The sequence below is a fragment of the Bos taurus genome, chromosome 22 (genome assembly GCF_002263795.3).
Source record: "Bos taurus isolate L1 Dominette 01449 registration number 42190680 breed Hereford chromosome 22, ARS-UCD2.0, whole genome shotgun sequence".
Classification (NCBI taxonomy): domain Eukaryota; kingdom Metazoa; phylum Chordata; class Mammalia; order Artiodactyla; family Bovidae; genus Bos; species Bos taurus.
The window spans coordinates 7,587,313-7,600,240 of record NC_037349.1 but is presented as its reverse complement, the minus strand read 5'-3'; the positions used below and the strand labels follow the sequence as shown (position 1 = coordinate 7,600,240).

At 41.0% G+C, this 12,928-nt stretch overlaps 1 protein-coding gene across 7 annotated transcripts in view; it reads right to left on the bottom strand.

The window, feature by feature from the left end:
- The window catches only part of FBXL2 (F-box and leucine rich repeat protein 2), a 111,166-nt gene that overhangs the window by 53,388 nt on the left and 44,850 nt on the right, over positions 1 to 12,928 (bottom strand). For 3 of the 7 annotated variants that reach the window (XR_009492294.1, XM_059879863.1, XM_059879862.1), the window contains exons 2-3: positions 9,373 to 9,434; positions 9,116 to 9,209 (exon numbers count right to left, since the gene is read on the bottom strand). Coding sequence is in view for 3 of the 7 variants with exons in the window: in XM_059879862.1 (XP_059735845.1) it covers positions 9,116 to 9,209; positions 9,373 to 9,434 (156 nt within the window). In the remaining 4 variants the exon portion in view is untranslated. 7 annotated transcript variants of the gene reach the window in all.

The following is a 12,928-nucleotide window of genomic DNA, read 5'->3' as shown; positions in this document are numbered from 1 at the left end:
ACCGACCATGTTCACTGCAGCATGACTTACAACAGCTAAGCTACAGAAGCAACTTAAGTGCCTGTCTATCAATGGACGATAAATTAAAAAATGTGGGGACTTCCCTCATGGTCAGTGGCTAAGACTCCATGATCCCAGTGCAGGTGGCCCAGGTTTGATCCCTGGTCAGGGAACTAGACCCCACATGCCATAACAAGAAGAGATTCTGTGTGCAGCAACTAAGACCCAGCACAGCCAAAGAAGTAAAACAAATAAAAAATGTGAGATGCGGCGTTATATATGAAAACTGTTCAGCAATAAAAAAGAATGAAAACTGCCATTTGTGACAACACAGACAGATCTTGAGGGCATTATGCTAAGTGAAATAACTCACACAGAGAAAAACAAATACCTTATGATCTCTCTCACGTATGGGATCTTAAAACACACACACACACACACACACACATACCTGATCTCAAAGATACAGAGAACAGATGTGTGGTTGCCAGAGGTGCAGGAGTGAGCCAAACGGGTGAATGGGGTCAAAGGTACAATTTCAATTACAAGTAAGCGTTACGGAGTGTGATACACAGCATGGCAACTACAGGTAATAATACTCTATTCCACATTTAAAAGTTGCTGAGAGTAAATCTTAAAAGTTCTCAGCATAAGAAAAAAGTTTTGTAACTATGTGTGGTGACAGATGTTAACTAGACTTAACGTGGTGATCATTTTGCAGTTATGTGCAAATATCAAATCGTTATATTGTACACCTGTATCAACTATACATATATAAAACCTCAATTTTTTAAAGATTAGATTTACTGTGTCATGCAACATAAAGTCCAGGACAAACACAAGAAATTATAAAGTGTGTAAAGAACCTATACACACACTCAGGAAAGAGTGAACACGGTCCTGAACGGAGAGAAAGGCTTAGGCTGAACTAGGTGAAAGACGGGGTGAACAGAAGACTGGCACCTTCTCTACAAACAACAAACACTGGAGGGGTGGGAAAGCGGAACCCTCCTACGCTGCTGGTGGAGAGGTAAGCCGGTGCAGCTACGGCGGAAAACCATACGGAAGTTCCTCACAAAATTAAAAACATAACGACCACATGATCCAGCAACCCTACTCCTGGGCGTATATCCAGACAAAACTGTAATTAAAAAAGATACATGTACACCTATGCTCACAGCAGTACTGTGCACGACAACCAAGAAATGAAAACAACTTGAATTATGTCCACTGACAGATGCGTGGATATGGAAGATGTGGTACATATATACAGAGAAATACTGCTCAGCAATAAAAAAGAATGAAATAACGCCATTCGCCGTAACATGGATGCAAATACAAACTACCAAACTCAGTCAGAAAGAGGAAGACAAATACTGCACGATACCACATACGCAGAATCGAAAATCTGACACAAGTGAACCTATCTATGAGACAGAGACAGAATCGGGGACACAGAGAGCAGGCTTGTTCTCAGGGGAGACGGGCGGGAGCGGTCAGGTTAGCAGTGTGGGGTCAGCACGTGCCAACAGAGACACACAGAACGGATAAACAGCGAGGCCGCGCTGCAGAGCAGAGCCCATGCCGGTCAGCATCCCGTGATGAACCATACTGGGAAAGAGCATGGAAAAGGACGCACACACTCTTTTCTATTCTGGCTGATCGTTCCCCTGGAGGAGGAAATGCCAACCCACTCTGGCATTCTTGCTTGGATAATCTCATGGACAGAGGAGCCTGGCGGGCTATAGTCCATGGTGTTGCAAAGCGTATACAACTGAATATATATATATATACACTGAGTCTCTTTGCTGTACAGCAGTAATTAATGCAACATTGTAGTTCAACTACACATCAATAAAAAATAAATTGAGACTGGTACTTCCAAGAAGGCAGAATGACTATGGGAGACAACAAATTAAATGACATTTTCAGGGGCTGGAAGTAAATCAGCTATCAGAGTTTACAAGAAAGTTGGAAAAGAGTGAGAGAGGAAATACAGTAAGAAATAGTAAGTGGAAAGTTCTGGGAGAATAAGTCTTAACAATTTACGTGGACTTTACAGTAAAGGCAACAGGGAAAGTTTTAAGCTGGAGAGAAGCAAAATTAGTCAGATAAAAAAGAAATTAAAAAATAGAAAACTGCAATAATCATCATAGTGAATAAAATACTCACTTTAATCATTAAAACCCCCAATTGTCCTCTTACAAAGATTATTGAGATATTACTCGAAAAAACTGAATGAAAACCTGTAGAGGATTCAGTAATATTAAGAACAAGAATGGGGGGCTTCCCTGGTGGTCCAGGGGTTAAGAATCTGCCTTGCAGTGCAGGGGACGCCAACTCGATCCCGGGTCCAGGAAGAGCCCACGTGCTTCGGAGCAACTAAGCAAGTGCACCGCAACTCCCGGGCCCACTGGCCACTGCCACCGAAGCCCGTGCACCCAGAGCCTGTGCTCCGCAACGAGAGAAGCCCCGGCAACAAGCCCACGCACTGCAACTGGGAAACAGCGTCCCACTCGCCACAACTGAAGAAAGCCTGAGAGCAGCGACAAAGACCCAACGCAGACTATAATAAACAAAACAAGGAAGGGGAAGACAACGCCTACAAACCAATAATCAACAGTAGGCAAAACGGGGTTTTTTTATAGGCAATAGGCAAAAAATACATACATGCACCTCACCCAAGAAGAAACACATGTGAGTGACAAACGTATAAACAGATGCTCAACGTCATTAGAATTTAGGGAAATTCAAATCAACAGCACAATGAGATGTCAGTCTATATTTAAGACACGTACAGCATTTAAAATTAGAAAGAAGAACTCAACTGAGTCTCTTACCCATTGTCTGTATGGATGCAAATTGATAAGACCACTTTGGAAAAACAAATATTACTATATGAAGTTAAATATTTGTACAGCCTGAGAGGGTAACAGGCAGAAAGGCTAAGGGGTCTCCAAATGGAGAAAATAGGCTGCAAGTGTCAGGCGTTTTTTTCTCTCTCTCTTAAGCGGCAGGAGGAAACAAACTACAAGTCTCAGATTTTTTTCCGGGAGTTGGTGATGGACAGGGAGGCCAGGCGTGCTGCGATTCATGGGGTCGCAAAGAGTCGGACACGACTGAGCGACTGAACTGAACTGATGCATAATTAAAAGGAGGTTTCTCTTAAAATTCTGTGTTACCATGAAGACACCTGGTTCCACCTGAACTTAACTTTTCTCAAACCTTGAGCTAACTAATGCGTTTTTCTTACAGAAATGTTCTTAAGCTATGTTAATGAACTATGTATTTACCCTAGTCTTTCTTCAAGTCTGATCCTCTTAAGACTCAGAACCAAAAAGGGCTCAATAAACCAGTATGTTTTACTCAAACATTGTTCTCCTGATCTGTGTTAATGAAACTATGTCCTTACTTGGAAACCTGCCTTTCTTCAAGATTCATGTCAATCGTTTTATGGCCTGGGATGACTCACCTTGTGCAATGTTATCTCAAAATGCACGTTGTGGGTGAGGGGCCTGGTGCCACTCTGAGTTTTGAGACATTTCCTTTCTCTAATTAGCAGCCTGCTGATAGGTATATAACATACTGCTAAAGGCTAGCAGGGGGGTACTCTTTCTGCCCGCTTCTGATGTCTATGTCAGAAGTTTTCTCTATCTCTTTTATACTTTAAAAATACTTCATTACACAAAAGCTCTGAGCGATCAAGCCTCGTCACTGGCCCTGGGTTGAATTCCTCTCCTCTGGAGGCCAAGAATCCTGGCATCTTTCACAGCTCAACAACCTTTCAAGCCTATGACCTCTGGCAACTCAACTCAATATATTTACTGACCATCTGTATTTCCTCCTTTGTTCAGACCCTCTTCAAATTTTTCTAAGAGTTAATCCATCTGTTTCTTAATTTTTAATAATTTGTGTATATGTTGAAGAAGATAGCCTTCTCCTACAATGTGTATTTGAATTATTTCATCTGCCACTATGCTGCTTATATTTGGTATGGCATATTTTGCCATATTTTACTATTCAGAGAATCAAATTTGCCAGTCTTTTCTGTTGTAACTACTGAATTCACAGCTTTTAAATTAACAGCTCTCTAACATAACTTTCCAGGGATAACACTCTAGAGTAGAATATACTAGTTTCACCCTTATCTGTGGAGTTCTATTCATGCTTCATGCCACCCCAATGTAGATTTAAAAATCCAAAGCCATCATCAGAGTTTTAATTGTAAGCATAACCCTAACCAGAGGACAATTTGCCTCTGCCGTGATTTGGACTTAGATGCTAACCTTAAAATAATACATAACGGTATACAGAGGGAAGGGCCTTTAAGCATCTGCATCTAATTTCAACATATATTAATTCAGTCCTGTATAGCCTCATACAAGGTAAAACAACAATAAACATGAACAAACCAAAAGGAAAAAAAAACCTCTTTAACAACAAAAAAATCTGCATAGATGTTTAAACCTGTATTTGAAGTTCTATGACTACTTGTTAGTCACTCAGTCATGTCCAACTCTTTGCGACCCCATGGACTGTAGCCCGCGAGGCTCCTCTGTTCATGGAATTCTCCAGGCAGGAATATTGGAGTGGGTTGCCATTCCCTTCTCCAGGGGATCTTCCTGACCCAGGGACTGAACCCAGGTCTCCTGCACTGCAGGTGGATTCTTTACCATCTGAGCCACCAGGGAGGCCCAATTTGCAGTATGTACCCCTAAAAGAGCATCTTACCTGTTTGGTTGCCTTGGAATATATATAAAGGCACCAAAGACAGCAGAAGGTACCAGTCCCTGAAAAAGTCCATGGAGTACTACAACCAGCCAGCAGGCAAGAAAGCCCATTCAATGATGCCCCAAACAGGAATGAGCCCTTTACTGCACTGCTCCCCAGGGTCCCTTGATCACAGATAGGCACTGGGCTGTAACTTAATAATTACAACAAAAACCACAATTATTTTCACTCATGGAATTGGCTTATAAATTTTAGAAAAGGGAAATTTAAAAATTTAAGTGCTAGTTATTTTATAATTTTCCCTAGCAAACTAGTAAAACTGCCAAATTATATGTAATTATGTAGTTGATTCCATTTGCCAAAATTATTAGGCTCAGCTCTCCTGTTTGGGGCAATCAATCCTTCTTCATCAAGCCCACAAACACACTGAGGACTTAATTTTGTCATGGATCCACATACATTTTAAAAGGAAAGAAAATTACATAGATAATGGTGATTTGGTTTTTAAAAATATGTCTAACAAGGTTTCTTTCATTATTATTCATTACTAACAAGAGCCATGTCTTCTCACAATGTTTAAAATATTTACTGCATGTAGCACTCCCTATTCCTATGAAGCTGTTTACACGCATTTTCATTTCAGCACTAAAATCCGAAAACAACCACGTGTGTGTGTGTGTGTGTGTGTGTGTGTGTGTGTGTGTGTCACTTAGTCGTGTCCTACTGTTTATGACCCCATGGACTGTAGCCCACCAGGCTCCTCTGTTCATGGAATTCTCCAGGCAAGAATACTGGAGTGGGTTGCCATGCCCTTCTCCAGGGGAATCTTCCCAGCCCAGGGATCAAACCAGGTCTCCCTGCAGGCAGATTCCTTACTGTCTGAGCTACCCGGGAAGCCCATAAGAGAAGTAAAAACTTAACGTCAAACAAATTAATCTTACAGTTTGAAACCTGAATTGTGGGCCAATACTTGCTCATGCCAGACTGCTTTTCTCAAGAGGAATGGTTCTTTCCAAGAGACTGCCTTCTTAATAATACAAAATAATTATCAGTTGTCATAATTACCACCACTACTCCGCTCAAGCGCCAAAAGTTGTCAGTTTAATGTCAGATGGTAGTGTGCAGTTTCTATTGAGATTAAATTAGTGCAAGTTGATGAAATGAAGCAGCAGGCCATATTAACTCGCTTAATAACCAGGTCCTTTACTGAGATCGTTAGCAGTAGCATACGTTAAGATGCATATCAGGATAGCCTGCTTTTGTCAACTGTTTGTATGAAAACTAACTCTACTGTCAACAGTATTTATTAAGTACTCAGACACCCAAAATTTATATTATACAATAATAAAACATTTATTTAACATTTATTAAATGCCAGATGCTCAGAGCTACCAAGAGCCCCTTAAAGTAAGAACTATTACTATTACAGATATGGGAAATTAGGCCTGGGGAGTGAAGTCACTTTAAGGTCACACAACCAGTAAATGAGGAGAGTAGAAATCTCAAGCAAGTCAAGCTCCAAAAGTAATATATCCAGTAACAATGAAGACAAGTATAAGCAAGGACAACACAACTCAGTAACAGATACAGAGATTATAACAAACTATACATTCCCATTATTATAAGCATTATATAACTGATTCCAGGAACAGCAAAATTACAAGCTGTTTGTTGAATTGTGTGTGTGCATGAAGGGTAGAGGGAGAACTTTAACATCCTTATTTTATAAGTGAAACCAGGACAGAAAGAGCAAAATTGTCAATGATTGTTAGTAACAAACTAAAAATGGGTAGCAGAAGGAGTCTGTGAATTAATAATATTGAGGGATCTTAAAACTAGAAATAAGATGATTAGATTAAAAAAAAAAAAAAACAGATTTTTCTGATTGGATTTGAAGTGATATAAAGTGATGGAGTACATAATTCTAGGTTATGCTTGTTAATGGTTCCAGAGAGTAAGCTCAGACTTCACTGGATATGATCAGTAACGGAGGCGAGCAGAGAATTTAAGAGGGTAGTAACAGATGCAGTAAAAAATGGCAGAGGAGAAAATGACTTTGGCAGCAAGTAAATAAGATTATCATAAAGTCAAAGAATTCACACCTATTGATGAAGATGGAAAGTAAACAGGAATTCAATAAGAACAGGAACAACAGTCTGCTCTGTCACAAAGAAGTTCACAATATGAAGTAAAAATGTAAGCTGAAGACAGGCTGAAGTATGAAGACATCACTGAACTTAGCAAAAGCAACCAGCACTTAAGCTTCGTGAGGTGGGGACTCTGTAGCACTCATTCACTTTGTTGTGGAATTAACGTACGACAAAGATGTCTGCTTTGGCAACCTGGCTAAAACTCTTCTTCAAACTTTTGCTTAAAAAGAGTATCTGGGAAAGGGAAAGCTATTACTACTGAGAATAGAAAATCTGAGAGTAAAATGATAGAAATGATTTAAAGGCCAACAAAAATTAAAATCTGGCTCGAGTTAGGTCTGAGACCCAAGAGTCAGAGAAGACCTACTGCGGCAGTCCTTTAAATTTTAACTTCCCCTTACAGACTCCAAAATAAGGCAAGAAGTGGGAATGCAAATCTACGAATAAACATGTTATGAACATTTGCTCTCAAATGACAATTCTTTTTTAAAAAATGATCTATGTGTGAGCCTTAGCATGATTCAAAAACTGTGATTCCAGGATTTTTGAAAGCTGAGTCCATCATGGATCCTTAAAAGAATCAAAATTTTTAAAACAGCAGTTCAGAAATCACACCAGCACAGAAAGTTATATAATTCCACAGCGCTCCCCACTCCAACTCCTCCTCCCTTTTGGTCAATAGGTAGAAACAGTACCATGGCTGAGTACAGTGCAAGAGCTAATTCTACCAGAAGGGAAAAAATATTAAGTTAGCAGCCTTGAGTCACAAAGAGCAGCAGTATTCAGGAGAAGGGTGGAGTTTAATCACACTCCAGTGCTGAATGACTAATGTGCGTCGGCCTGAAGCTGGTTATGAGTCTCCCGGGGTATAAATGACATATTCACACTAAGGTTTGATGTCTGTGCTAGAAAAGTGCTCAGACCGAGAGGGCAACACTGCACGACTCTGGAAACGCCGCTCACTCTGGTCTATTGTGGATGGCACCCCTACAGCCGCACGGCCACAGCCGGCCCACCCGAACCACGCTGGCTCCACGGCTCTCTGTGCTTGACCAGGGCCGTGTGGGTGTATATGATAAACATATTCCTCCTTCCTTGTCACCACTTTCGGAACTTTAAAATGGTCATTATACCCAAAGAATATTCTCTCTTAGCCAAGCAAATATTTATTTTGTTCAAATAAAATGTAATTGCTGTATCTTTCATAAGATTCTGCCATGACTTAATTTTCTTTTTTTATTAACTGAGCAGAACGAGCTCATGGCAACACCTGATGACTAATGAAATGCCATCCTGAAGCCCCTAAAATGTGATCATCACCCCAAGACACTAAGTCTTCACCCCCATTCCAGACTCAAGAACAGGAGTCTAAAACACTGAGGCGACAAAGGTGAGCAGTCCGTGGCACTTACAGAGCAACTCCAGCATGTAAACAGAACACACATACTCATCCCCCGCATGTTAAAATGAGATTAAGACAGGCAGGGAATGGGGTCAGCTAGTCAATTTCTTACTGTATGTCAGCATCTCCCCCGCAAATTTCCAAGGATTATTAAAAGAATTCCAAGGTCAGTAAGTTTGAAATGCCACAGTTATTCATCTGGGAGCATCACCATGCATATTAGCCTATTAAGGCTCTGAGAGGGCATGCAGTAAAGAAATTGGTTTTGTTTACCTTGCGTTTCCCATACTTATTGATCACAAAACCTGTTTTTTTTGTTTCGTTTTGTGAAACATTACTGATATGAGAAGTTCGGGAAATGCCACTCCTAAGATGATCATGTATTCATGTATTAACTGTTTGTTAACAATTAAAATGTAACATCCAAAACTAAAATAAGGTTTCCTTGATGCTTGCTGAGTATGAAAGGAAACTGCAGTGTCTGAGGATCAACAAGTGTTGGTTGACAGCTTTCCTTGGCAAAATGCCAAGCAAAATACCATTACCTGTATATTCTGTAATGCTAAAAATAAAGGACAAAAAGCCTGTTCTACAGTAGTCCCTTAGCACATAATTCTCATAAAATGGATAACATCAATATGTGGGCTGACACCATTTTAAGTACTCAGTAAGAACTCATAGTATAATTACTTTAAAATCAATTTATCAGAAAACATCTAAATGTCTATAACTTCAGGAGCTCACAGCCTTAATAATCTCTCCTCGCGTTACTGTGAGATAATCTACTGAAACCCAAACAGTGTCACCTACTGAAGATTATTACAATACTTACCACATTACAAAAAGAATCCAGACCAATGCTACGTACATACTTAGTACATTCTGGATTAGACCAAGTAAAAGTTAACAACAAGCTGAACAGCATTCTATAAAACAAAAACAGAAAGTCAGTTAGGCTAATTCTGTCTGTTTTTCTATGCTATGGACTCACAGTGAGAAAGGAGACTGTCTTGGAACTTTATGACCGAATCATATACGAAATATTTAAATCTTTACATTTCGAATCATATACAAAATCCCTACACTTACCTCAAAAGAAGTTCTTTGGGTAACTTTTTGTTAATAAGGCCTTCATCATTATTCGAGAAAACCTAAAAGAAAAAAAAAAGTGAAATTATTAAAATGTTCCTCAATCAATCAAAAAAAAGTTACATATTTTGTAGATCAAAATGGCCCCCAGGAAGCTCAGGAAGGCAGGGATACGATTATGACTGATTCTCACTGCTGTAGAGCAGAAACCAACACAAAACTGTAAATCGATCTTCCACCGATGACACCAATTTCATGAAGTCAGTATTCTCCAATACTGACAGACATAAATACAGTTTATATTCTATACCATTTAATAAGAATGGCAAACATTTAGAGAAGAGTTAACACACAGTCACTTCTATCCTACACTGTATTAGAGGTTCCAGGCAAGGCTATTCAGCAAAGAAAATAAATAAAAGGCATGCTGACTGAAAAGCAAGAAATAAAACTTCTGTTTACAGATGACACGATCCTGTACACTGAAAATTCTAGAAAAAAGACATAAAAAGCTATTAATCACGGAATTCCAGCAAGGTTGAAACATTTAACATACAAATACACCATGGATTTATACAAAAATAATTTGTATTTCCATACATTAGCAATGAACAACCTTAAAATAAAATTAAGAAAATAATCTCATTTGTAACAGCATAAGAAAAAACCTATTTAGGAATACATTTAAGGAAAGAAGTACATGATATTATATATTGGAAACTTATACTAAACACTGTCGTGAGTAATCAGACTCAAACTGAAACACATTGCATGTTCATGAACTGGAAGACTTAACAGTGCTGAGTTAGCAATGCTTCTCAGCTTTGTACCTGTTCTACTTGGGGTTTGCCAACTACATCCAGTCTGCTGTTACGCCCACCGAATGAAGACTTAACTTCTAACGCGGTACTATCACTTCCGCATTCCCAGTTATATCTTTTTATAGTCTTCCATTTTCCTGTTAAAATTTTCCAACTGTTCATCCATTCCAACTGTTCAACATCTGGCCCATCACTGACTCAGTTTCTCTAAGCTCTTCTCCTAACCATGGGTCACACTTTTTTCTTTCTTTCCATGTCTCATAATTTGTTATTTCACAACAAATAATTGTGAGTAAAAAACCCCAGAACTTTACAAAGATCAATGAAACCAAGAGTTGTTTCTTTGAAAAAACTGACAGAAGGGGAGGAGAGACTCGCCAAGATGGCAAAGCAGAAAGACTGTGAGCTTACCTCCTCTCATAAGCACACCAAAATCACAGGCACCCATGAAAAAGACCAGGACCTACCAGAAGAAAATCTACAACTAAAGACATAAAGAGGGAACTACAACCAGACAGGCAGGAGGGGGCAAAATAACCAGGTCCCTCACCACAGAGATGGCAACCCACAAACTGGAGGATAATTACATTGCAGAGGTTCTCCCAGGAGTTAGCGTGCCGAGCTCCACATCAGGCTCCACAGCCCTGGGGTCAGGCAGCAAGAAGACAGCCCCCAGAGAGTCTGGCTTTGAAGGTCGGTGGGGCTTGGCCTTGGGAGTCCCTAAGGACTGAGGGAAACGGAGAAGGCTCTTGAAAGGAGCACACAAAACCTGCCGTGTTCCGGAACTCGGGGCCAAAGCAGTCACTGGACAGGAGCCAGGGCCAGACCTGCCTGCTGGTCTCAGGGAGTCTCTTGGAGAGGTGGGGGAAGCGGGGCTGTGGCTCACCTTGGGGACAAAGACACTGGCAGAGGCCATTCTTGGGAGCTCCTCCTACTGGGCGAACACGGGCTCTGGCAGGCCCCGTTGAGGGACCTGGCCCGTCCAACAGCCTGTAGGGACCAGTGCTGGGACACCTCAGGCAAAGTAGCTAACTGGACAGGGACACAGCCCACCTGTCAGCAGACAGGCCGCCTAAAACTCCCTGAGACCACAGTCGCCTCTAGACGTAGCCCTGCCCGTCACAGGGACAGGACCCAGCTTCACCCACCCACAGGCGGGCACCAGCCAAACTGTCCAGCAGTCCTGCTCCAGGCTCTAGACAAGCCTCACCTACCTGGGGGCAGACACGAGATGCAAGAGAGCCGTAGTCTGCAGAGCCGGCCTGCCCGCAGCAGGCCAGACCCTACCCTGGGACCGGCTGGCCCTGACCCTTCCTACTAGCAGGCCAGCACAGCCTCAGAATGCCCGTGACCCCATATCTGTGTCAGGAAACACCTCCCACACCACCCCCCAACACATTAGTTATCAGACACCAGCTCTGTGATCCCTGGGCACTCCGGTCAGACCCCAGGGCCTGACTCAGACCATAAGTAGTCCAGCGTTAAACCAAAACCTGGTTTCACCCACCAGTAGTACACGGACAACAGCCCCAGAGTTTTCTGGACCCTGACTGCACCCACCCACCGGTGAACAGGCACTAGCCCGGGCCTCCTGGGGCACCGCAGTCAGCTGCCTGGCGACTGGGCCCCAACAGCCTCTTCATAAGGCACGGGCGGGTAACCAACTAGAGGAGAGGCCAATCAAGCCTACCAGACCACCCACACAGTCAGCCTGCCACAACGAAGGACCCACACAGCCCTCACAGGGGAAACCTCGAGAGCATACAGGCCGAGGACAACACAGGACATCTTGTACAGAACAGTTTCTCCAAGGTCAAGATATGTATTAACCCACCAGACACGTGAAAATATAAATACCAACTTAGGCAAAATGAGGTAACAGAGAAGGAACATGATACAACCCCAGAAGAACTTAGTGAAGTGGAAACAGGCAATCCACCCAAAAAAGAGTTCAGGGTAATGACTGTAAAGATAATCAAAGAACTCAGGAGAATAATGGATGCACAGAACAAGAAGTTAAAAATATTTAGCAAAGAGAAAAAATATATTTAAAAAGACAGAGATGAAGAATACAATACCTGAAATGAAAAATATACTAGAAGGAAAACCACAATTCTAAAAGACACATGTACCCCAATGTTTATTGCAGCAATATTTACAATAGCCAGGACATGGAAGCAACCTAGATGTACATTTACAAATGAATGGATAAAGAAGATGTGATACATATATACAGTAGAATATTACTCAGCCATAAAAAGGAATGAATTTGAGTTGGATTTAGTGAGGTGGATGAACCTAGAGCCTCTTATACAGAGTGCAGTAAGTCAGAAAAACATACATCGCATATTAACACACATATGTGGAATCTACTAGGTTGGTGCAAAAGTAATTTCAGTTTTGCATTGTTGAACTTTGCCATTAGATATTTGAATACATTTCTATATAAATGTGGTTATGTTATACATCATTTTAATGCATAATTCTTGCTTTATGCTTTTTGCTAATGAATTATTACTTATTGTTTATTTTATATGTATTTTAGACAATCTACAGTAATGACCTTAGACAAATAGCAAATTGGAGCAATTTTCTTATTCGAGTTCAAAATGGGTTATAAAGCAGCAGAGACAACTTGCAATATCAACAATGCACCCAGACCAGGAACTGCTAATGAACATACAGTGCAGTGGTGGTTCAAGAAGTTTTGCAAAGGAGACGAGAATCTTGAAAAT